At 37.5% G+C, this 27,976-nt stretch overlaps 1 protein-coding gene across 1 annotated transcript; it reads left to right on the forward strand.

Moving 5' to 3' along the window:
- The first annotated feature begins 988 nt into the window (after window positions 1–988).
- LOC149206341 (triacylglycerol lipase OBL1-like) lies at window positions 989–13,971 on the forward strand. Its single transcript, XM_089397662.1, has 6 exons — window positions 989–1,121; window positions 12,132–12,371; window positions 12,599–12,819; window positions 12,908–12,941; window positions 13,141–13,799; window positions 13,912–13,971. The coding sequence occupies exons 1-6, from the start codon at window positions 989–991 to the stop codon at window positions 13,969–13,971; spliced, it is 1,347 nt and encodes a 448-aa protein (XP_089253788.1).
- The last annotated feature ends 14,005 nt before the right edge of the window (window positions 13,972–27,976 follow it).

Raw genomic sequence — 27,976 nt, forward strand, 5'->3', positions numbered from 1 at the left:
TTCCTTCTTCTGCTTTCCTTTGGACTTATTGGACCCAGCTGACAAATCTGAGGCCATGCGTCACTCTGCTGGCCAATGCTCAAGGAGCGTTGTGATTGCATCGTCTGTCGCAAGGTATGGGAGATCATACCACTTCTGCTCAGGTTCCTTTTGTGCTTGCATGGAGACACAGTGGAAGTCTGCTTTGAACTCCACATAGCCTACAACTGCTCGAAGATAGTTGGTGATAGTCGCATCTTGCGGTTTTTCGCGGTGCGGATGCTTGCTTCCATCAGCACCCAAAATATCTTATTGTCCTTGACCCTTTCGGGGTCCTTTGTAGCCCAGATTGAAGCAAACTTCGTGGCTTCTGGCAGATCTGAGGCAATGGGAGGAAACTGGCTATCCTCCGGTAATTCCCACACAACCAACACAATTGAGAGTAAAAGCCAGGCATAATGGAAGGTCTTACTCTAGTCTTGTGCTTCTCTGTAGTTCACGAGAAACTCATTGCAGAGGTAGCGTGCCCAATTAAATTGTACGCCCTCTGCGCACTGAGCCACTAAAGATACAACCCGTGTTGGCACCTCATCTGCGTGACACTTCTTCACTATTTTCCCAGCTAGGATCTGGGTGGCTACCTTAACTACAGGGTCGGTTATGCTGGAAAGTGAGTAGCCGCATGGCTTCTTGGCAAGCTTAAACATGTCCTTCATTCTCCCGGCGAGGTCGTGCTCTCCCGTCTTTCCGCCAAATGCTCTAGCCAGATTTAACCCTGAGTGTGGTGGCAATGTGATCCTATGGATCAGCATATCGGTGATCGGTATCAGTTCTCCTAACCACAGGCACCCATCGTGCACCAAGCACAACAATTGTTTGATCACTATTAGAGTGATGGGCATGGGGTTGTAATGCGGCACCCATAGAAGGTTCAACAGTCCTGCCTTGTCTACCCCTTTAATCCACTGCCTCGGCTCTAGCGTGGTGACACAGAATCTTTACAGAAGACATGGGTCATAAATGTATCAGTCACCAAGTGGGGGAATCGCTTCGTGTCCACCAAGTCCCAATCCTCCAGCTTGAGATGGGGGTTGTGCGCCAAGTGCAGGCCATCAAATGTGATCTGGTCTGGAAGCAACGAGGTATTCATCATAAATTTTCCCTCATCTAGGTCCTTCGGGACCTTCACCTTGCCTTGGCACAGAGGGATGTATTCTGGTAACTTGGAAATGGGGTCTACCCCCTCAATATCAATACCCTCTGTGTGCGTACCAGTGTCTTCCATGCCCTCATCGGATTCTAGGTCTACCACCTTGCCTTTCCTCTACACAGTAGGCTTCTCTCTCTTCTGGTGCTTCCTTGGTGACTCGCACACCGGCTGTGTCACTTTCTTCTTGACTTTCTTTGCCTTAGGCCCCTCTTTTGTCGGTGTAGGCCTTGGCCTGGATGACATCGATGATTTTGGCACTTTTGCAGGCACCTGTACACTCGCAACCATAGGGGTAGCTCCCTCAGAGGCCATCGATCTTCTAACACTTGTAGTTTCCATGGGCGTCGACATGAGGTTAGTAAGGAGCTCCTAGGTTTCCTTAGGCAACTTATCAAATACTGAACTGGCCAACAAAGCCTCGAAATTATCAAGGTTCATGCGTGCCTGATAGCTCGAAACCTGAATTCTCAAAATGCAAAGTGTTTTTCGTTGGGCGACCATCTGTAATTCATAGGCAAATTCGCATTCAACTCCAACCGTTCCCCCCAAAATCTGCTCATAAATGCTAGACTAGCGGTAGATTTTCTAAGATCTCGCACTTAAATTCTGACTTAAATGCCACCCCCTGGCTCCACTTAGCTATTTTCTCACTGTCAAATCATGAACAATGACCATAATGGTCACTTTCTGGCTGCCCTGTGGGGTTTCCTCTTCAATAGCGCAACTCCCCTCGCGCTTCTGCTGATATTGTGACGTTCCTCCTTTCTACGCATTCCCTCCGTCGTGCAGCTCTATAATCTAGGCAGTGTAGTTTATGGTCCAGCGCCTCGTTTCAGCTACCTGGAGCACTAAGACTGTGCTTCCACCAAATAGTCATCTAGCTGGATCCCCGATGTATGGCTTTAATCGGATATCATTTACCTTCCCTGGAAATGGATCTCCATTCAACTTCACTAGCTGAACTACTCCACCATCGGTAATCTCCTTGATGACATAGGGCCCAAGCCAATGCATCCGAAATTTTCCTGGAAATTTATCAAACTTGCTATCATATAATAACACTAAATCATTTACCTTGAAGGTGTGCAGTTTGATGTGTCGATCATGCCATGCCTTTTCGCGCTCCTTTTGAACTTGCTGATGGAATATAGCCAAAAAGGTATCCTCTTCCAGCTCAGTCAGCTGCATGAGCCTTTCTCCCAGGGCTCCACGATCCTCCATTCCTGTGAATGATGCTATGCATAGACTAGGTACAATGTACTCCATCAGCATCACAACTTCTACACCATAGACTAGCCTGAAAGGTGTTTGTCGAGTCAGATTTTTGCAAGTCATTTTGTAAGCCCATAGCACCGCGGGTACGCACACATCCCAGATATTCATTTATGCATTGCAAACCTTCATTAGCGCATTATCCAATATCTTATTAAATGCTTCCACCATCCCATTAGCTTGCGGGTGATATGGCATACTCTTCTGATGATAAACCTAGAATTCCTCCATCAGTGCGCTAATTGTTTCATTAAGGAAATGCGTGCTGTGATCGCTCATCAAAATCTTTAGGCAACCAAACCTAGTCAATACATACTCAAAGATAAACTTTGCTGCTGGTGCCCCTATACAGTCCTTCACAGGCTGCGCCTCTACCCATTTGGTCAAATACTCAGTCGCGGTGATGATGTAACGTGCACCCGTCTTCTTTCCCGGAGGCTAAATTGGTCCTACAAAGTCAAAATGACATATGCGGATTCAGAGGTAGCTCATCCCTCCTCGATGGCCTGCCTATCCTCTGACATGCATCACATGCCTTACAATAAGCCTTGGAATCCTTATGAAGCATTGGCCACCATAGCCCAGCGCGTAAAATCTTCTGCGCTATTGCTTTTCCTGCATAATGTCCTCCCGCGACTCCTCCATGAACTTTAGCAATGATGCTGCTCCATTCAAAGTCAGGTACATAACGTCGCAAAATTTCATCCAAGCCCATTTTATATAAATGCCCTGCAATGATAGAAAAGTCTGCCACACGCACCACCAATTCCTTCTTTTGTTGGCTAGTGTACCCTTCTGTTGTTGTCCCTGTCGTCAGGAAGTGTATGATATCTGCAAAGTGATTGTCCACAATAGGCACTACAAATAGCTGCATGTCAGGCAATCCTTACTCCAAATTAGTAGGCTCCTCTCCTATTTCAATGTGCGACAAATGATACGGTCTGACATTCAATCATCCTGGATTCACAATAACTTCGAAATCATATTCCTGAAACAACAACAACCATATGCATATCTTCCCCCAGAACACAGGCTTGTTGACCAGGTATTTCAACGTGGAATCATCCGTATACATCTTAAAGTGTCCACCTAACAAGTAGTGTCAGAACTTATGGAGCACATACACCATAGCCAACCCTTCGTGCTTTGTCATTGAATAGTTCTTCTCAGCTTTAGACAATTTTCTACTAGAAAATGTTATAGGGTGATCCAAATCTCCCTCACTGGCTTGTGTCTGCCCCCAACACAATACATGACGCATCCACATGCACATGAAATTCCTTCTTCCAATCCGAGAAGACTAGGATTGGCGTGGTGATCATCTTTTCCTTTAACACATCTAAGCTTTGCTGACACTCTTCATTCCAACAGAACGTAGCATCCTTCTTTAGCAGCGTCTCCATCGGTGCAGTATTCTGGGCATAACTCTTAATGAAATTTCTATAGTATCCCGTATGCCCAATGTTGTGCGCAACTGTTTCACACTTCTTGGTGCCTCCAAATTAATTATAACCGTGATCATAGCAGGGTCTACCATCAGGCCTTGTCTGCATACTACATGACCCAGCAAGATCCCAAAAGGGACACAGAACAAACATTTCTTCAAATTGAGCATGATCTGGTACCTCCGGCATGTATCCAACATCAAGCGTAGACTAGCTACGTGGTGCTTTACCAATCCAAACACCATCCAATCATCGAAGTATACCTCCAAAAATTTGTGAATGAAGTCCTTGAACGCTGCGATAACTACATGCGAAAAAATCTTCGGCACGTTCTTCAGCCCAAACGGCATCACAATATACTGAAAGCATCACCATTCAGTCGCGAAGGTCATCTTACTTCTATCCTCTGGTGCGATCTTGATATGATGGTACCCAGAGAACCCATCAATGAATGAATATGCTTCCTGACCGCCAACATTATCTAGTACTTCGTTTGTGAACACAGTCAGAAAGGGATCATGTACGCAGGCATCATTCAACTTCCTGAGATCTACACATATCCTTATTTCATCATTTTTCTTCTTTTCTTGGACTACTATTGGGCTCACCCAATCATATTCTTCGACTGGTTCATTAATATCTGCGGCAAGCATTTTATCCAACCCTAAGTGGACCTTTTCTTTATACTTGGGGTTGAGGCGATAAGGCCTTTCCTTAATCGGCTTCGCATCTGGTTTCAATGTGATTTTCATAAATCCTAGGTCCCCTATTATCCCTTTCAAATCTGAAAACTTTGTAGGGAACAAGTCTTTATATTCGTGGAGAAATTCGACGACCTTATCTACTGTTGCATCATCCCAGTAGTCCCAAATCTTTCAAATTTTGGCTCCTCCTCTGTCCCAATGTTCACTTGTCTCGTTTTCAGAGGCATGATGATATCTGGATTCTCAATTTGCGGTCCTTCAACTTTGCGGTGACCTTCAATCTCTGGGATATTAATGTTCCTCGGGTCCTCGTCTTCCTCTTCAGCAGTCACATTGTAGCACTCCAACATGTGGCGTAGCTAGGTGGTCCAATCTAGTTAAGTCCAAGGGATCCTGCGGTATTCTAAAGATCGTTGCCTTGACTTCCTGTAATGCCTCATTAATACATTCAAATCCATCTTCAAAGCTAAACGTCATCAAGAATCCCTGTTGCAAAACGTCCCATTCTTCAGTGCCATGGTGAAGCTCTGTTTCCGAGTACCAGTTCAATGGTATTACATCCAAAGTATGACAAAACAGATGCACCCATTCAGGCTAAGGCTCTGTTCCATAAACCTTAGTCCATTTGGGTAGGTGATCGTGTGGATCATCCCTTCCATCATATCTCTCTATTAGCCACACTTGTGGGTGACCAAACCGCAATCTCATCATATTTCTGTACACGCAGCAATAATCAAAACTGTCTTTGTGCGCACCCCACCATCTTGCAGGCATAGCGCGTAGTGCCCAATCCAAGGCCTAGAAGCGATGCTTCTCTGGAACTTCCCTCTAAAATGCATCCAAAAATTTATCATCATCAGTTAAACCATCATAATAGGGCAGATTCCTTACCTCCGATGATACACAGTGCAACGACTTGGTCATCATATTACAGGGTAGCGTAGATACTTCATGCAGTTAGTTCTGCCAGTGTTCCAATTCCTCATCTGAATTTGATGTGCAAGAAATTTTGTGGTCCCAAAAAATGCATCCATCTTCTATGGGATTCACCCAATCCTGGTCTCACGTTGTTATCTTATAAATCTGGTCCAAATCATCATCTCTTTCATAATCGCGGGCAGGTTCAGTATAGCATGGTCCTTCTACAAGGTCCAGGGGCACTACTATGCAAAGGGCTTTCTTCTCAAATATCATCTTCCGCTTCTTCAAATTGATTACCCCATTCATGTTAGTGGCCCAATCAATCCCAAGGAGTGCAGGGTAGGGATTGTTGTCATCCACAATCTCTATCACTTCGAAGTCATCCAATGCACTCGTGCCCTCAATATCAACTGTCACTCCCTACAATCTTCCCATGGGGATGATTTTCTGTTGATTTTCCATTCTTAACTGGATCGGAGACCATTGCAGCACATGTCTCCCCATCCTCTCCCATGTCTGTTTAGGCAAAACATTCACATCTGACCCCATATCCAGAATTACTTCATCCATCTCATATTCTCCTATCTACACAGTGAGCCTCATCTCATGCCCTGTTCTTGCCTTATGCTTACCAATCTTCCTCACTACGCGCGGTCTGTCGGGAGCATTTTCTTTTCCGACACACTTATTTATTAGCTCTTGTAGTCCCTTCACAACCTTGCTATCATGCAACAACTTCATATAGGTCTCCAAGAAAGTAGTAAGCATGGAAGGGTCCATCTCTTCAGTTGACTTATCCTGACTTTCTAAGGTAGAGGCCTCAGCGAAGCTTTTCTTTGCTTCCATAAATGTTTCCCTTGCACGCTCTAGATCAAACTCAATCTCCTTTTCTGGGGCTTTGCAGACCCATTCACTTTCTTCAGGCTGCTTCCCCTTATCTTCACTAGTCGTCATTCCACTCCGCAGCATAATATTTACCTTAGGATCCTCTTCGCGAGGCTTAGCCCTCATCATCTGCAAGTTCTGAGTCGGCTGTAGAGGTTGCGCCCCCGTTTCACGTATCTTAGCTAGGAACACCAGGCAATCTTCAGTCGCATGGTCAAATTGAGTACAATATCGGCATGATAGACGCGTCGGGTTCGTGCATTCTCATGCGTAGTGTCTCGGTCCTCCATAGTTGTAACAAATGACTTGTCCCCGACCTCTACCAGGTCCTCCTCCACCCCGACCTCGTCCACGCCCCTGATATTCCCCTCGTGCTCCCCCAATGCCTTGGTCCAGAGGCCAGGTTTCTGCCCGCACCGTATATGTGGGCGTTCTATCCATCATTAGCTCATAACTATGGAAATTACACTCATCATGACCCACCGATTGACAGAAGTTGCAGAAGAGCTGTTGCGGTGTTTGTACAAATTTCTGTAGCAAATGGCAATTGTCAGTCACATGTTTTCCAGCTACCTAACAGATAGCACACCATAGTGCGGCCCTGTACTTGGTCCTGCTTGAGCTTCTAGCCTCAGAGGCATCGGTCCCCCTGCTGCAACATAATTCACGAAGATTGGATAGTGATCTTTGTCATGCCGCTGACTTTTGCACTTCAGGCACCAAACTTCTTTGCACACCTCTGGCGGAACTATTCTATCTTTCTTCAGGCTCTAAAATTCTAGGCACAGGTTCTACAACTACGCGTGAATTTGATAAACCCCCAAATTAGCATCTTGCATTGGAGTCTAATGCAATCTCATTGCAATCTATAGGGCTTCCGCTTGGGTCCCAATCTTTTGTTGTGACAAATCAACCCTTAGATGAGGCAGGAGCGAAGCCAAAAACCATTCGTTGTGTTGCCCATCCGTAAGGCTCGTGTTGGCTTCGTGGATTGTGCACTTCAAACTCTGATCCAAATCCCAGGGTATCTCTCCAGGCTTAATCATGATCTCCTTGAATCCCACAATTGATTGAGCTTCAGACTTAGGCCTACTGAATTCCTTATTCAGCGCAGTTTGAATATCTGCTAATGAAGCCATTAGATTATCAATGTAGTACTTAATGTACCATGTTAGTGCGCATTCCTACAATGCTATAACCAATGTTTATTTCTTCATCTGATAATCTGTAATACCTTGAGCTTCCCATATATCCTTCACGATGAACCAAAATTGGTTTGGGTCCTCAGTTCCTGACCCCTTGAACACAAGAAATTTTACTGAATTCTCCTTATTGGATGGTGGTGGAGGTGGCGATGGTGTGGGTGAAGGCGTATGTAGTGGGGGTGAAGATGGAGGTGGTGTGGGTGGATGGGGTATTCGCAGGAACCCTTGTCTTATCAGTTGAACAACGCTCTGCGGAGGAGCCTGTGCTGCTTCCTCGTCATCACTCAGAGAGGAGGTCCAATCAGAGGGCTATATTTAGGGCTTGTTTTCCATCCATCCTTGAAGATATTTCCACTTTGTGTAGCTCCAAACATCAAGGTAGATGCATAACCTACTTTTCACAGAAGAGCATCTCAATCCAAGTATTTAAAGACCTTAAATACTTACCTCGCGGTCTCTTGAAGAAGTGGCGCTCTGCTTCGCTATAACTGACCGACGTATCAACCGTGAACTCTGTCACGAATCCTCCTATGATACGATTGAGGCAATGATCAACAACACGTGCGATCTTATCTTTAGAGGCTTCCAATCTCCACACTAACTCCAGGGTCCAAACTATCGGACTGTCAAGTCTCCACCTTCCTTGCTCATCTGCTAATTTCGTGATCCACTCGTATAACTCAACTAGGAAGGAACGGAAGAAGATTTCGTGTATCTCTATGTACAAATATCTGTCCAACCACTGTTCTTTTGTCAATCACGAATTCTTGTTCTCTTGCGCCATGAATTCATGGATATTTCTATCCAACCAGTCTTTGATTTCTTTCTTGGTTGGATTCCAGTGATGCGACATCACACATCTCTTTATGCAAATCCCGATCCTGACAATGGAACCATTTGTTGGCTTGATGGGCCCTAACCCAGGTTCAACATTAATTAGCCAAGAAAATCCCTACACTACTAACCCTTTCGGCATCAATCCACGGAGCATGGGTTGAAGTCTCACTCGAAGCAGTATGGGGGGATGTAGGAATCAAGTTTCTACACCCAGAGATGGTAGTGATGTCATTTTATACCCTAAACCTTCCTTCACGTAGGTCGATAAGCCTTTTAGGGCTTATCAATATACTCCTCTTAGTCATCCTCTAACCCTCTACAAAGGTCTATGACTGTCCTTCATGTACCCTAGATAGGCAGATCAAACACTTACACGACTCTATAAATCCTCTTACTTCCGTATTTACCCAGACTAGCTTAAGTATTTAATAAAATCAACATGCATTAAGATGATCTTCACGTAAACAGATATTCTTACTTGCATTCATATAACAAAACAAAACATATGGATTCACGCATCAATACAACATTAAAACATAAACCCAATATTCATCATAAAATAATCATATGCATTTATAACAGAAGTAAAATAGATCATACATAGATAATTCTAGAATAATTCTCTTTATTGATGCTTCAGATCTTCTTTACAGACTTTGACTGCCCTATGCACATAGCTGCAGGGGTCCGCGCACTCAGTTGCGAACTTCTACCCTAGGCCTTTATGCACACAATTGTAAAGCCTCTTTCCTACGCTAAGACTCTTCACTCTTAGCTCTCACAGACCCATTACATTCATCAATGACTCAAAACATACCAAGACTCAACTGCCTTAGACTCCTCTAAGACTCTCCTTTTATACAATCCCCTGGTCCGCGGACCATGGGTGGATCTCTTAATGCTGACATGACTTACATAAACTAAGGGCAGAAACCCTTGATGACTCTTTACATCTTTGCGCTCCACAACCACAAAATGTGGAGACTTTACATTCTTTATACAAAAACTTGGGCTTTTAACCCCAAAATTGACTCTAGGGGACCTGTTCCCAACAATCGGGCAACTGCTGGGCAATATTGCACAATTATGTGTTTTAGAGGTGAGGGACTGTTAGCTGGATTTGCGCATTGCACAATCCCAACTACCAGGAGAGGTGATGATGACTGGAACTGCGTAATGCACCGTCAAGTGTGGCTTTGATGCTGGCTGGAAATGCGCATTGAGAAATCCCAATGGGAAATACTCCGTGACTGGCTCCTGGAACTGCACAATGTTCAGTTGGAGCTAGTCACTGGCAGCCTCTGTACAATTTGTGGAGCCAAGGCAGAGCCTTGAGATCCAGAAATGCGTAGTGCATGCGAGGAAAAGATAGATCCAAGCTAAGGAAGCCTAGATCTGCCCATGGGCAACATGAAAATGAGAAGATCTGAATGTATGAGTGAATGTTGGTGCATATTTGAGTGAATGGCGATGAATGCAATTAAAAAAATGAAGGAATCAGAGAAACAAAAGAACAACAAATCTTGTGGAGAGAGTAGCTGCAATAACGACTGTTAGTGCAAAAACTGGGTTATGCATGCAATGCTTAAGAAAGGAAATGCAAAAAATAAAAAAAAAAACCTTCTAAAAGCTTAAAAAAATCAAAACGCCAACGACTATTCAACAAAATGGGTAAAGCATCACTCTCACAAGCCAAGGAAACAAAAGCGACAGAAAAAGAAGCAAAAGACAAGAAAAACAAGACTTACCCAGAAAAGTTGCGTTGACTGTGCCGAAGGTTCCTAGATGCCACGGGAATGCCAGAGCTCCAAGATTAAATGTGCAAATGAGCTATGTGAGTGTCCATTAAATAGATTTGATCGATTTAGGGCTTATGACGCGAAAAGAAAAAAATCTAGGAAAAAGCGACACATGGCGATAGTTTCTAGAAATAACTTAAGTGTAACTCCAACTACCAAAAATAGATCCCTATTTTTTAGGGATGATTTTCATTTTTTTTGTTTTTTATTTTTCGGGAAAGGATGCCATGCATGCATGGAGAAATTGCGCAATTCTAGGGAGAACCGGGTAACTCACTGGCACATGCATTGGACAACATCTGAGGGAATTCTTCTGTGCAATTCCTGGGCTGCATGGTTCTGGCTGGCCCTCATGCTCTGCGTAATTTCCCAGTTGAAGACAAGCTACATCTTGCTCAGCGCAATTCTGGAGTCGAAGTTCGCTACTGGGTTGAACTACACATTTTCCTAAGAGAAAGTTTGGTTGCCCTCTAGGATTGCGTAGTGCATAAAGGCAGTGCTAGAACCAGATGCAACCAAGTCACAAGGTAAAATTGTGGTTAGACAACACATCAAGTAAGAAAACACAAGTTGTAAAGCGAAATATAAAACTCAAATGAAAGCACAAGTACCTGGGCAGTCTAAGACAAGCTGCTGAGATTTTAGTAGGGAGGGTCGAACGTGAAGCATAGGAAAAATTTTGGAGGGTGGTTGTAGCCACTACAACACTCTCTTATAATTTAAACATCTTTATGGCAATTTATTTCATGTCTGCAAACTGTTTGTTAAAATTCCTCTATGGCTGTAGATTGCATGCTTGCAATCTATTTGTTAAAATTCCTCAATGGTTGTAGACTACATCCTTGCAAACTATTTGATAAAATGTCTCAGTGGTTGTAGATAGCATGCTTGCAAAATTTTTGCTCAAAATTCCCCAATGGTTGTAGCTTACACGGATGCAAGCCAATTGTAAAAAACAAAAAAACTCCAATTTTCTGTGGTTTTTCATGTTTACTAAAGTGTTTATAGGAATGCATCAATGAAGATGGTTTATAAATTTACTTGTGTGAGAAGTATTAGTATTATTGTGAGGCAATGAAGAATGACGTTACGTAATAATATACATGTTGATAATCATTGAAGATATGATTAAAAATGTGAGATAATGTTTGGAAAGGTCATTAAACATCATGGATTAATTATAGAGTTAAATATTAATGCCGATAGGCATCCCTCCTATTGGAGTTTGGCACTTTAATGATTTTACTAATAAAAAAAATTGATCGGACGGTTTCAATTGAATGATGCCAGCATATTCTTGTAGTTGCCACAATATCAATGGATTAAATTCACACTACTAACTTCCCTGCATATCTAAATCACATGATTAAACCTTGTTTAAGTTAATTTTTTACAAAGCTCCATTAAAAATTTACCATGCCATTTTTTAATTGACACCTATCAGGATTAACCATAATGGGAAGACTACAAAATGTAACACACACCTTACACATACACTTGGCATAGTAGTGGAAAGGTGTATTTCTGATGGGTCTTGTTTATGGCCACGTATAGAGATTACAAAACTTAAATTAAAAATAATTAAAAATTCTCTATGCATGTGAAACGAATGTCCATTTAAATTCTTAAACGTATGGTTGTTAGAACATGGAGGAATAACTCTCAACAAATAACGTAAAGTTTCTTCGCCCAGCATGTCATAAACCTGACCTAATGTCGATTTAAATTCTTAAACGTATGGTTGTTAGAACATGGAGGAATAACTCTCAACGTGGATAAGTAACGTAAAGTTTCTTCGTCGAGCATCTCATAAAGTTTCTTGGGCATTTGCATTTTCTCCCTTTTCCTGCTATCTCTTCTTCGGGGGCATTGAGATCAAGTTCTGTTCAGTCCTTTCTTGACGGGGGCATTGAGATCCGATGTTTTAGAATGCCCCAACTCCATCAAATCGGACGTGAATCAGACTTGGAAAATCAGGCTTTCGCTTATATTGATAAAACTTATCCAGATTGCTGTTGTACCATTAGCCAACTTGGGGACCTGGATAGAATTCTATTTAAATCTGCTTTCAAGAAATGGTGGATTGCTAAAAACACTCTTCAGGCCACTCACTGGTGATTTTATTCATCTTTTTCTTTATTTTATATGCGATTTTAAAGTATTAAGAATTAAATTTAAGGATTTTATCCTCAGCCAACATCATGAGTTAGGGACTGGTGATTTTTATTGGTCTGTTTCTTTCTCATAGATCTCTTCTTAATATATTGAAAAATTGAATAAGGAATTCACCCTCAACCAACATCATTAATTAGGGTTTGGCTGAATGTTTTGATTTGTTCAGGCCAAAGAATCGTAATACCGAGAAGAGGGTCCGACACGTTCCTCAGTATCATCGGCCTTCTTGAGCATCGCATAAACTTGTATCATGGCAGAACCAGGGGACTTATTGACTCAACCATTGAACCCGGGAAAAAGTTCTATGCAGGCCTTTGTGCCATGGCTTCAACTGTAGCTTATGAAAACAAACTGGTTATCAGAAACAGAGTCACAAAACATTGGGAGGTAGTGTTTAGTTTCCATGAATTTTAGTACTTGTTTATTCATGCAAAACTCTATTTGATTTAATAAATATTTCAACCTGATCCTGCAGATGCACTTCGTGGAGTTCTTAGACTGCTGGAAAAGTATATATGCAACTCTTTGGCTTCAATAATCTATGATTCAGTCATATTATATATATATATATATATATATATATATATATATATATATATATATATATATATATATATATATATATATATATATATATATATATATATATATAAATATAATAATTTTTCGTTCATTAATTGATGTTAAGATTGACTTGTATATAATCAGATCACTTGCAAAAGAAATCAACGCAAGCCTTTATATTCTGTGATAAGGAGGTGGACGCCCAACTAATAGTGATAGCCTTCAGAGGAACAGAGCCATTTAATGCAGATGACTGGGAAACAGATCTCGATTTCTCATGGTATGAATTTAGCCAAATCGGAAAGGTTCATCTTGGATTTCTGGAAGCTTTGGGTCTTGCAAACCGTTCACAAAACCCCCAGATCTTCGATAATCATAATAATTCTGACAGTGTTGTGCCTACTGTTGATATTGATAAAGAAGATCCTGAAAAGCCTTTGACTTATTATGTTCTTCGTAAGAAATTGAAAGAATTATTACAAGTTCACAGAAATGCAAAATTCATTGTGACAGGCCACAGCCTTGGTGGAGCCTTGGCTGTGTTGTTTCCAGTAATACTATTTATACACAAGGAAGAGGCGCTATTGGAGAAAATGGTTGGTGTTTATACATTCGGACAACCAAGAGTTGGAGATGAAGCATTCACAGAGTTTATGAACAAGAACATAAACGAAACAGTACCCACATATTTTAGAATCGTCTACTGCAATGACCTAGTTCCCAGACTGCCCTTCGACGATCCAATATTTGAGTACAAGCACTTTGGTGTATCCCTTTACTACAACAACTGCTACAAAGAGAAGGTACTTATACTATTGCTCTTCACATTCTCTTCAACCAGAAAATCTCGTTTCATTTCTGATACAATATTTTGTTCAACCTCATGCTCATATTAAATGGTTTATTTTTTGACAGAATCTTCTGGAGGAGCCCAACATAAATTTCTCGCTATTATATTTAACAATATTTTTTTAAGGAACTAGGTTTAGCTTTATGGTTTTAGAGTAGTATGATTAGGTTTTCGGTCAGTAGGTTTAGGTTTAAGATTTTTAATATTGATATTCAATGGTTTGTATATTATTAAAATTGAAATAATTGATCTTAAATTGTTATTATAAAAATGGCCCATCTTATTTATCATCCCAAAATTTTAAATAAAATAAACAACTATGATCTTGAATGGACAAATTACTTATATAAATTCTTTTATTATTGTATAACTAAACTTAATCTTAATTATTATATATTATTTGTTTGTGTTTCCTCAATCTTCCTTCAACAAACCATTCAGCTAATAAAAACATAACACAGACAATAACATCTACCACAAATGCCAAGAACCTTGTGTTACTGTCTCTCCAACCACATTATAGCTACATGTTCATGTTTAAATTAGGAATAAAAACGCTAAAAACCATTTATACAAAACAAGTATTGTTAATTGTTTCCATGTAGACAATACAAAAAATGAAAGGATGATTAAAAGGATCTCTCATTTTCAGACTTATTTATTGTTCAAATATGAATTTTTTGTTGAAGAAACTATATCGAGCTAATAAAATTTCCATATTTTTAAATTAAAATACTCAGAAAATTAGATGCTTATAAACCTGCAATAAACATGTAATGGATTAATAGCTTGGATCTTTCTATAAATTTGTAGTTACTTTGATTTCATTTTTATTGAAAATGGATATATAAACTTGATCTACAGTCCAGATAATGAAATGAATCATTTTAAATTTATATTATTATGTTTCAATCTATTCATTCATGAAAACTTACAAATATATAAACTTAATTGTAAAATAAAAATAAATAAAAATAACAATGCAAATACATAATAATATTTAAAATGATGAAAACTAATCATTTTAAACCAATTTACAACTTGAACATGTAAAATTGTGTTTCAAAACTTATTTAAACAACCACAATTCACAATTACCCCTTAATGTTTGATTTATTTATATTCAAGTAATTAATAACATAATAAGTTAATAATAATTGAAAATATTATTTTTTTGTTTTAATTTACTAAATCTTAACAATATATAATCTTTTGTTTTCATAAACAAGGAAACCAAGATAATGGTGGCATGAAATGTAGCTTAAAGAAAACATTAAATTTGAGAGGGGCCATAAGCAAATGAGTAATTTTAGATTTATATTATTAATATTTTTATTTAAGATATTCTTAAAACATACAATTTTCTGTTTTGAGAAAATTTAATTTTTTGTTTAAATTGGATAATAAACTTGCTATTTATTAATTTTATACTTAATTATATTCATAATGATATTAATATAAATATCTACATTTAACAACAAAATTAAAATCCAATTTTATTAAAATATAATTAATTTAATATTAATATATTTTTATGTTATATTAGGTATTAATATGTTTTGACATTATATTAAGTTTAGATTATTATGTATTAAGATTTTAGACATCTGTGGTTTATATTTTCTGAGTTAGTAACCGGAGAACCCATAATAATACCCATATTCTGTCAACGTTTCAAATCCCAATAGGGATCCATCATCAGGACTATTTCTGAATGTTGATAGTAGAAAAGCTAAAATGTGAGATAGTTATGAGGTGAGTTGTTATGATTTAAGGAAAAATGAAGGTCGGTTGCTTAATAATTAATATTATCCAAATTTTAAAGTTTTTTTATTAAATTAGGTGTTTTTTTTTTTTCTAATTCCTATAATTTTTATTTTATGATGATAAATTAATAGTAATACTAAAAATTAATAGTAATAATTTCTCATAATAATTAATAATTTATAATAATGATTAATAGTAATAATTTATAATAATGATTAATAGTAATAATTTATAATAATAATAATAAATAATAATTAATAGTAATAATTTATAATAATAATAATAAATAATAAGAAGTATTATAAATTTTATAAATATTCACTACTAATTTATATTATTATTGAGAGTTTTAATAGATATTATAATTTCTAATTATTTATAAATAATAAATATTAATAATAAATGTTATTATTATAATAATAATCAATTTTTTATTAAATTGAATATTAATGTAATTATTTTAGGGGTTAATTGGATTTATTCTTAATTTTTTATATGAATTAATAATAATACTAATAGTTTATAATAGTTTATAATAATAATAAGTAATAATTTATAAAATTTTTAATAATAATAATTAGTAATAATTTATAATAATAATAATTAATACTTAGTAATAAATATTATAAATAATATAAAAATTCCTACTAATTTTTATTAATAGTTATTTATAAATAATAATAAAAGTTAATTCTTGATATGAATTAATAATAATACTGACATTTAATAGTCATAATTAATAATAATTAATAATTAGTAGTAAATATTATAAATATCCACTACTAATTCTTATTATGTTTTAATTTTTAGGTTGGTATTATTAGAGTTTAATATTAAATTATTTAATGTTTTCATCAATATTAGAACTTATAATATGGAGTTATATTGAGTTTTTAATATTAAGATTAATGTTAATTATTGATATTAATGACATTCAATTAATAATATTATTAATATTAATAACATTAATGTTATAACTAATATTACTATTAATATTTATGAATAATATTAATATTATAACTAACATTAATATTAATATTCATTATGATGATGATGATGATGGTTAACGTCCCCTGAGACCAAATAATGATCTATCAGACCTAAAAAGACAAATTATTTATTTTGATTTAAGATTTTATTCCTATGCTCAAAAAGCTTGGAGAGAAGCCTCCCGAGTTCACTATAATTTTGGCATTGTAAAAGGCTAGGAAGGTCAGTATTGTAACAAAGGTTGTGAAATTGAGATCTAATGTGGTTGTATGCAGGGCATTCTAAGAGGAAGTGGTTTTCATCCTCGATGCTCCTATTCTCACAAATATGGCAGATCCTTTCCATCCATGGCGTTTTAGGAACTGCCCAGCGGCCAGTTTCACTATGGAGCTCATGAGAATTCGTTCTAATTTTTGCTATATTAATTTTCTTATACATTTAATATATAATATAAATTTAAGTTATTTTAATTTTAATTTATTTAATGTGGTAATTTTAAATTATTTTAATTTTGTGATGTTTTAATTTATTAATAATATTATTTTTAATTTTGTGTTGTTTTAATTCATTAATAATATTAATATTAATACTAATTAATATTGTTATTATGAATATAATTAACATTAATAACATTAAATACGTATAAAATTTTAATATAAAGTTTTGATATTATTATTAATATTAATTTTAATAATAATATTAATTATAATATAAATTAATATGAATGTGAATATTAATATTACTTGTAGTATTATTAATATTTATAAATATTAATTTTAACATTAAATATTTTTATTAAATAATATTATTATTGTCAATCATGGTCTAACGTCACATTGTGACAAAGATTGTCTCAATATGAAAATTAACCCATGTTGCATTATGACAAATATTGTCTCAATATGAAAACAAATCATGGTCAAATGTTACTTTATGACAAAGATTGTGTCAATATGAATATATAAGAATATCGTCGACCATGGTCAACCATGGTCAATATATAAGAATATCGTCGACCATGGTCAATATATAAGAATATCGTCGACCATGGTCAACCATGGTCCAATGTCTCATTATGAAAAATATTTTATCAATATGAAAATCAACTCTGATCCATCATGGTCAACCATGGTCAATAATCATGATCACGATGTAACGAAGATTGTCTCTTGGTCCAACAACAATGGCCATCCATGGTCAACCATGGTCCAACATCAATTGTGACAAATATTGTCTCAATATGAAAATCAACCATGGTCAACCATAGGGTTTATGTTCCTAGGTTTAATTTTAAGCCAAGTGTTTACAATATTAATCCCTTGGGTTTATTAATTTTAGGGTTTATATTCCTATGGTTTAATATTCATTCTAGGGTTTAATGTTATTCCCCTCGGTTTTTAATCCCTTGGGTTTTTAATATTAAACCACACTCAACTAGGATAAATCATGGTCAACCATGATAAACCATGGTCAACCATGTTTGTTTTAGGGTGACAAAAATTGTCTCAATATCAAAAGCAACCATTGTCAACCATCGTCAACCATTATCAACCATTACAAAACTTGGGTTTAATACAAGGTTTATAATATTAGGACTTTTTAATATTTAGTTTATAATACTAAATTTTAATATTGGCTTTATAATTTGTGATACTAGGGCTTATAATATTAATCATAGGGTTTAATATCAATCCCTTGGGTTTATCGATCACTTGGATTTTTAATATTAATATTTTGAGTTTATTAATCCCTTACATTTATAATATTAATCCCTTGGGTTTAAAATTATTCCCCTCACTTTATAATCCATTTAGTTTATAATAGTAATCCTTTATGTATATTAATTCCTTGGATTTATAGTAATAATCTCTTGGGTTTATAATATTAATCCTAAGGTTCATAATATTAAATTAGGGTTTATATTCTTAGGGCTTAATATTAATCCCATGGTGTAATGTTATTCCATTCGGTTTTTAATCCCTTGGGTTTTTAATATTAATCCAATCGGCTTAGTAATCCATTGGGTTTATAATATTGTTCCTAGGGTTTCTAATATTATTCATAGGGTTTATATTCCTACGGTTTAATATTAAGCATATTGTTTATAATATTAATCTTAGGGTTCAATATTAATCCCTCAATCATAGCCAACCATGGTCAACCATGGCTGAATGTCACATTGTGACAAGGATTGTCTCACCATGAAAATAAACAATGTTTATTTTAGTCTTTGTAATATTTATATTTGGGTTTACGAATGTTGGGTTTATAATATTAGTTCCTTGGGTTTAATATTATTCCCTTGGGTTCACAATCCCTTGGGGTTTTAGTATTAATCCCTTGGGTTTATTATTCATTTGGGTTTATAATATCAATCCCTTGGGTTTATTATTCCCTTAGGTTTATATTATCATTCATGGTCAACCATGGTTGAATGTCGCATTGTGACAAGAATTGTCTCACCAAGAAAATAAACCATGTTTATTTTAGTGTTTGTAATATTTATATTTGGGTTTACCATATTAGTCCAATGGTTGAATGTCTCATTCTGAAAAATATTGTCTCACCATGAGAATAAGTCATGTTTATTTTGGTCTTTGTAATATTTACATTTGGGTTTACGAATGTTGGGTCTATAATATTAGTCCCTTGGGTTCAATATTATTCCCTTAGGTTCATAGTCCCTTGGGGTTTTAGTATTAATCCCTTGGGTTTATTATTCATTTGGGTTTTAATATCAATCCCTTGGGTTTATTATTCCCTTAGGTTTATAATATCAATCATGGTCAACTGTGGTTGAATGTCACATTGTGATAGATTTTCTCACCATGAAAATAAATCATGTTTGTTTTAATTTTTGTAATATTTATATTTGGGTTTACGAATGTTGGGTTTATAATATTAGTCCCTTGAGTTTAATATTATTCCCTTTGATATCTCATGCTTCAAGCACTGCATTGGGCATATCTGCATCCCATCATTCTTCCTCTTCCTCTCGCTCACCCCTTACTTGTTCCCTCCCGCTCCCCCCTCCACTGGCCCCTCCTCTTCTGATCACATCGACGCTGGCATCCCTCTCTATCCGATCGAACCAATCATCCCCACGATACGCCCTGCGATCTCGGACGAAGGACAAAGCACCTGATGCGGTTGGACTTGAGTCCACGCGCATCCCCTCCTCTCTGAAAACCACTCGAGGACGACCCTCCCGTATCTCGAAGGCTAGACATGCTGCGGATGAAGAGGTTGCCCTTGGGCGACAGAGAACTATTTTTGGGGCGCTTAGAGCTATGGATGGCCCCCTTCCCCTTCCACCATGAAAGTATTATCTTTCAATTGTAGGGGTTTTGCTAGTTCTCCAAAAAAACTAGCACTCAGGAGGCTGCTTACTTCGACTCAACTTGACATAATTTTCCTGCAAGAGACCCTTTGCCTGGCCGAACCCCTTATTAACACTCTCACCTCTTGGCTCCCTAACTGGACATTCCACGCCCTAGATGCAGTTGGGCGATCCGGAGGTTTGGCGATAGGGATCTCAAACCGAGCTGCGGATATTCGTAACCTCTGGGGTGGAAGGGGATTAATTGGTCTCAACATTTTTGTTCACTCGCTTGAACGAGATTTTCGTATTATAAACGTCTATGGCCCTTGCAATGATTGTATCAATTATTGGCGATCCTTAATGACATCTGATCTATTACAGGCTGATAACATCATCATGGGGGGAGACCTGAATTTTTCCCTGGGGTACTGTGAATCATGGGGCCATATGGCACAGGTTGACTCCCTCTCGGAACCCCTATCTTCCCTACTAGAGGACCATAACTGGGTGGACATCCCGTCAGCTCGTTTACAGTACACCTGGTCTAATAATAGAAGCAGGGAGCAGAGTCTAGCCAGGCGCCTTGACAGGTTTCTCATCAAGGAAACCCTGCATAACAGCCTTCCCAGAATACGACAATGGGTCGGATCAGGTGGCATATCCGACCACAGACCTATTTTCCTAGAGACAGAGGACCTTAATCACAAGATCAAGAGCCCCTTTAAATTTAACGCCTCTTGGCTCCAGGATCCGTCGTATCTCCAACTTGTTCATAATTTCTGGCAGAACAATCCCATTAGGGAGGAAGAGGACATAGCTGCGGGTTTTGTCAGGAAGCTCAAGGAACTAAAACATATCTCCAAAACCTGGGCTCACCAGAAGCGTATACGCGATAACCAAACTCTGAAGGAGGTAGAACAGGTTATTGAGGAATATGAAAACGCATCCTCTGGGACTTTACCCTCTCTGGAGAGGAAAGATCTTTTCGCTTCTCTTATTGCCAAGCGCACACAAATACTGAAGGAAAGGGAAGAAAGCTGGAGGCTCAGGAGCAGAGCTATCTGGCTCACGGAGGGGGACAATAACACAAAATTCTATCATAAATTTGCAAACGGGCGCAAAGCTATCAATACGATTTGGGAACTCAAGGATGACCTTGGCCATTCGGTTACATCACAACCTAACTTAGCTAGATTGGCCACTGAACACTTTCGAGGCATATATTCTGCTCCAGGGGACATAAATATTCTGGAAATCATGAGAGTTGCAGAACTCTTTCCTAGATATGTTGAACAGGATGATTTGGAGGAGTTGCAGAAGCCAGTCACCTTGGAGGAATTGGAAGCCACCCTCAAATGGTTCAAGAAAGACAAAAGTCCGGGCCCAGACGGCTGGTCCATTGAATTCTACATAGCTTTTTTTGACATCTTGGGGCATGACCTTCTGAGAATTGTGGAGGATAGTAGGAGACGTGGCAGGATCTCTGCGGCCATCAAATCCACCTTCATTGCCCTTATTCCAAAATCTGACAATTCGTCCTCCTTCAATGATTTTCGGCCCATCTCTCTCTGCAATTGCCTCTATAAGATCATTGCTAAGATTATAGCTAATCGCCTCAAGCCCATTCTCTCGCATCACATCTCCCCTGAACAATTCGCATTCCTCCACCACATACAAATCCACGAAGCCATTGCCACTGCTCAGGAACTCATGCACACCCTGCATCTCAAGAAGCAAAAAGGTATGATCCTCAAAGTGGATCTCTCGAAGGCCTTTGACAGAGCAAACTGGCTATATTTGAGATTATTGCTTACTCACCTGGGCTTCCCATATGACTTCATTAAATGGACTATGGGCTGCATCACTGATGTATCTTACAGTGTTTTACTCAATGGGGAAGCCACCCCTTTTTTCACATCTGAGAGAGGACTTAGACAAGGTTGTCCCCTCTCGCCTCTGCTGTTCCTGCTAATCATGGAAGGATTAAGCAGGATCATCACCTCGGCCAGAGACAGACATCAATTAACAGGCATCAAATTGGCGGACCACTTCTATCTCACTCATCTACTATTCGTAGATGACATCTTGATCTTTCTAAATGGCAGCATTGGCGACTCATCTACGCTACACAACTCTTTCCTTCTTTTTCAGCAAGCCACGGGAATGAAAATCAATGATGACAAATCCTCGATCTCCATGGTGGGCTGCTCCATTCAGGAGCCTGCCTATATCTCTCTGAGATTTCCCTTTGTTCATATGAACCTTCAGGACGGGATAAAGTATCTCGGCTTCCGACTAAAACCATCCGGATACAGGATTGCAGATTGGCTATGGCTAATTGCTAAAGTGGAGAAGAGACTCCAGGTATGGTACCACCGTTATCTCTCTCGTGCTGGCAGATTAGTTCTCATTAAATCTGTGATAGAAGCTACGCCAGTCTATTGGATGGCCCTTGCTTGGATTCCTAAAGGCATCCTGAACAGACTCCAGAGTATCTGCTGCAGATTCCTCTAGAAAGGGAATCAAGAGGGGAGAGTTTTTGCATGGGTCAAATGGGACACCATCGCCATGCCTAAGAGTTGGGGCGGATGGGGTATCAAGAGATTGGATTACTTCTCCAAAGCACTGGCTGCCAAGCTTGGCTGGAGGTTACTCACCTCAGATGGCCTCTGGTCACGAGTGGCATACGCCAAATACATCAAACCACGAACTGTTCTGGATTGGATTTGTACCCACCATGAACCCAATCACCAGATTTCTAATATATGGAAAGCTGTCATGGGAACCTTAACTCTGCTGCGTGAAAGCATCACCTGGCGAATTAAGGAAGGCAATGCGGTCCGCATTGGGCAAGATCCATGAGTGGGGTGTGGAAATGCCCACAGACTACCTGCTGAATTAATTCAGCACCTTCTGGGCAGAGGAATTACTCATATCAAGCATATTGGAGACAATGCAAATTCTTCGTTCCTACAACAAGCTTGGTTGACCGCACAAGCACTGGACATACCTGCACAATGGACCACTACATGGAGGGAATATACTAATGCTCTATCACAAGCACATATCAGACTTACTGATGGTCCGGATGAAATTATATGGGCTCATGCAAAGCATGGGGTCTACACCCCGAAGCTGGGATATTTAAAACTAATGGAACCTCATAAGCCCCCGGATATACAGCCCATATGGAAGGCCCTCTGGAAACTTAAATCAGCTCCCCGTACGAGACTGCTGATGTGGAACATCCTTAAAGACAAAATTCCCACCGGCACCAATCTTATGAAGCGATCCTTTCACGGACCCTTCCGTTGTCACCTCTGTCAAACTGCAGAAGAAAGCACTGAGCACTTATTCCTCTCCTGCAGATCTGCTCAACAATTCTGGCAATCTCTTAGAGCCCAGATCCCGCTATTAAAAGACTGGCAAGGCAACGACCTCATGGATGCCTGGACTAACTGGTGCCGCAATCACTCAGGGAAAGCTATCAACATACCACTGCCGGCATGTTGGGCCATATGGATCGCTCGGAATCAATCTATTTTCCAGCTTAATGTCCCTCATTGGCCCTCTATCAACATTCACACGGTTGCAGACTGCAATATGCTTCCGGAAGAGGATCCCCCTCCCCCGCCTCGCATTCTCAGACCTGTACCCATTGACACATCCAAGCCATGGGCATTCTTTGATGGCTCAGCACAAGATGCGGGCTGTGGAGGTGGTGCCATCCTCCACCTAAATGATAGACACTGTTACAAAATTCAAATCAACCTTGGGAGAGGCACTAACAACTTTGCTGAGCTCTGCACCGCCAAACACATTATCCATTTTGCTCTACATAAACATTGCAGACATTTACAACTTTTTGGAGACTCTAAAATTGTTTGTGATTGGCTGAATAATGCATCCCATTGTAATGCATTTACTTTGAGGCATATACTTGATGAGGCTAAGCGATTAACATCTGCATTTGAATCTTTTGTCTGCAAACATATCTACAGGGAGCTCAACACGGTCGCCGACCAACTCTCCAAAGAGGCCGCGCATAAAGATGGAGAAGACTAGTTGATACTGGAGGAGATTGATGGTACATACTATCAACACTATCATAGACCTTTTGACGATCTCTTGGACGTATGACTATGAAGCCACATGAACAGCATCATTTTTTGTTTACAACATGATCATAGATACCAGATATGACTACAGCATACTTTATTTTGTATATACACAGTATATATAACGCTCTCTGCGCAGAGTATTGTCAAATTTTGATCTCAGAACTTACAGTCATATTTATTCTGAAAGAGCTCCCTGCGTGGAGACTATCATGGACTGAATTTTGATCTCAGAAACTTAACAGCCATATTTATTCTGAAAGAGCTCCCTGCGTGGAGACTATCATGGACTGATCTACAGTTATTTTTTGCTACTCTGACAGGCAACACTGCCTACATATGTATATGCTACGGCATCTGCAAAATGTAATTTCTTATCTCATAATAGAAATTACGACTTTTTTCCAAGGGAAAAAAAAATATTATTCCCTTGGGTTTATTATTCATTTGGGTTTATAATATCAATCCCTTGGGTTTATTATTCCCTTAGGTTTATAATATCAATCATGGTAAACCATTGTCAATCATAGCCAAACATGGTCAACCATGGTTGAATGTCGCATTGTGACAAGAATTGTCTCACCATCAAAATAAACCATGTTTATTTTAGTGTTTGTAGTATTTATATTTGGGTTTACCAATGTTGGGTTTATAATATTATTCCCATGGTTGAATGTCGCATTTTGACAAAGATTGTCCCACCATGAAAATAAACCATGTTTATTTTAGTGTTTGTAATATTTATATTTGGGTTTACGAATGTTGGGTTTATATTATTCCCTTGGGTTTATTGGGCTTAATATTATTCCCTTGGGTTCATAATCCCTTGGGGTTTTAGTATTAATCCCTTGGGTTTATTATATCAATCCTTTGGGTTTTTTATTCCCTTAGGTTTATAATATAAATCGTAGCCAAACATAGTCAACCATGTTTGAATGTCGCATTGTAACAAGGATTTTCTCACCATCAAGATTGTCCCACCATGAAAATAAACCATGTTTATTTTAGTGTTTGTAATATTTATATTTGGGTTTACGAATGTTGGGTTTATATTATTCCCTTGGGTTTTTAGTATTAATCCCTTGGGTTTATTATTCATTTGGGTTTATTATATCAATCCTTTGGGTTTTTTATTCCCTTAGGTTTATAATATAAATCGTAGCCAAACATGGTCAACCATGTTTGAATGCCGCATTGTAACAAGGATTTTCTCACCATCAAAATAAACTATGTTTATTTTAGTGTTTGTAGTATTTATATTTGGGTTTACCAATGTTGGATTTATAATATTAGTCCCATGGGTTTAATATCAATCATGGTCAACCATTGTCAATCATAGCAAAGCATGGTCAACCATGTTTGAATGTCGCATTGTGACAACGATTGTCTCATCATCAAAATAAACCATGTTTATTTTAGTGTTTGTAGTGTTTATATTTGGGTTTATAAACCCAACAAAAGCAGCCATCGTCAGCCATCTTCAACCATCATCAACCATTATCAACCATTACAAAACTTGGGTTTAATACAAGGTTTGTAATATTAGGACTTTTTAATATTTAGTTTATAATACTAAATTTTAATATTGGATTTATAATTTGTGATACTAGGGCTTATAATATTAATCATAGGGTTTAATATCAATCCCTTGGGTTTATCAATCACTTGGATTTTTAATATTAATATTTTGAGTTTATTAATCCCTTATATTTATAATATTAATCCTTTGGGTTTAAAATTATTCCCCTCACTTTATAATCCATTTAGTTTATAATATTAATCCTTCATGTATATTAATTCCTTGGATTTATAGTAATAATCTCTTGGGTTTATAATATTAATCCTAAGGTTCATAATATTAAATTAGGGTTTATATTGTTAGGGTTTAATATTAATCCCACGGTCTAATGTTATTCCATTCAGTTTTTAATCCCTTGGGTTTTTAATATTAATCCAATCGGCTTAGTAATCCATTGGGTTTATAATATTGTTCCTAGTGTTTCTAATATTATTCTTAGGGTTTATATTCCTAGAGTTTAATATTAAGCATATGGTTTATAATATTAATCTTAGGGTTTAATATTAATCCCTCAATCATAGCCAACCATGGTCAACCATGGCTGAATGTCACATTGTGACAAGGATTGTCTCACCATGAAAATAAACCATGTTTATTTTAGTCTTTGTAATATTTATATTTGGGTTTACGAATGTTGGGTTTATAATTTTAGTCCCTTGGGTTTAATAGTATTCCCTTGGGTTTAATATTATTCCCTTAGGTTCATAGTCCCTTGGGGTTTTAGTATTAATCCCTTGGGTTTATTATTCATGTGGGTTTTAGTATCAATCCCTTGGGTTTATTATTCCCTTAGGTTTATAATATCAATCATGGTCAACTGTGGTTGAATGTCACATTGTGACAAGGATTTTCTCACCATGAAAATAAATCATGTTTGTTTTAGTCTTTGTAATATTTATATTTGGGTTTATGAATGTTGGGTGTATAATATTAGTCCCTTGGGTTTAATATTATTCCCTTGGGTCCATAATCCCTTGGGTTTATTATTCCCTTAGGTTTATAATATCAATCATGGTAAACCATTGTCAATCATAGCCAAACATGGTCAACCATGGTTGAATGTCGCATTGTGACAAGAATTGTCTCACCATCAAAATAAACCATGTTTATTTTAGTATTTGTAGTATTTATATTTGGGTTTACCAATGTTGGGTTTATAATATTATTCCCATGGTTGAATGTTGCATTTTGACAAAAATTGTCCCACCATGAAAATAAACCATGTTTATTTTAGTGTTTGTAATATTTATATTTGGGTTTACGAATGTTGGGTTTATATTATTCCCTTGGGTTTATTGGGCTTAATATTATTCCCTTGAGTTCATAATTCTTGGGGTTTTAGTATTAATCCCTTGGGTTTATTATTCATTTGGGTTTATTATATCAATCCTTTCGGTTTTATATTCCCTTAGATTTATAATATAAATCGTAGCCAAACATGGTCAACCATGTTTGAATGTCGCATTGTAACAAGGATTGTCTCACCATCAAAATAAACTATGTTTATTTTAGTGTTTGTAGTATTTATATTTGGGTTTACCAATGTTGGATTTATAATATTAGACCCATGGGTTTAATGTCAATCATGGTCAACCATTGTCAATCATAGCAAAGCATGGTAAACCATGTTTGAATGTCGCATTGTGACAATGATTGTCTCACCATCAAAATAAACCATGTTTATTTTAGTGTTTGTAGTGTTTATATTTGGGTTTAACAATGTTGGGTTTATAATATTAGTCCCATCCTTGGGTTCATAATCCCTTGGGGTTTTAGTATTAATCCCTTAGTTTTATTATTCCTTTAGGTTTATAATATCAATCCCGTGGATTTATTATTCCCTTAGGTTTATAATATCGATCATGGTCAACCATTGTCAATCATAGACAACCATGGTCAACCATGGTTGAATGTCACATTGTGACAAGGCTTGTCTCATCATGAAAATAAACCATGTTTATTTTAGTCTTTCTAATATTTATATTAGGGTTTACCAATGTTGGGTTTATAATATTAGTCCCTTGGGTTTAATATTATTTCCTTGGGTTCATAATCTCTTGTGGTTTTAGTATTATTCCTTTGGGTTTATAATATCAATCATGGTCATCTTTATTAATCTCTTGTATTTGTAATATCAATCCCTTGCACTTCTTGATCCCTTAGGTTTTTAATATTTATCCGTTGGGTTCACTAATTCCTTGGGTTTATAATATTAAACCATTGGGTTTATTAGTTCCTTGGGTTTATAATATTAGTCCCTTTTGTTTATCTTAGGTTTTATATACCTTGGGTTATACTATTAATCCTTTTGGTTTTTTACGTTTTTAGTATTAATCCCTTGTTATTATTAGTTC

This window comes from Pinus tabuliformis, chromosome 1_2, assembly GCF_031772625.1.
Source record: "Pinus tabuliformis cultivar Carrire ecotype Pingquan chromosome 1_2, CPIR1, whole genome shotgun sequence".
Classification (NCBI taxonomy): domain Eukaryota; kingdom Viridiplantae; phylum Streptophyta; class Pinopsida; order Pinales; family Pinaceae; genus Pinus; species Pinus tabuliformis.

Coding starts and splice junctions, on each gene's coding strand:
- LOC149206341 (XM_089397662.1), top strand. CDS start 989: ATGGGTCATAAATGTATCAGTCACCAAGTGGGGGAATCGCTTCGTGTC. Junction 12,372..12,598: donor ACTCTTCAGGCCACTCACTG/GTGATTTTATTC, acceptor TGATTTGTTCAG/GCCAAAGAATCGTAATACCG. Junction 12,820..12,907: donor GAGTCACAAAACATTGGGAG/GTAGTGTTTAGT, acceptor CTGATCCTGCAG/ATGCACTTCGTGGAGTTCTT.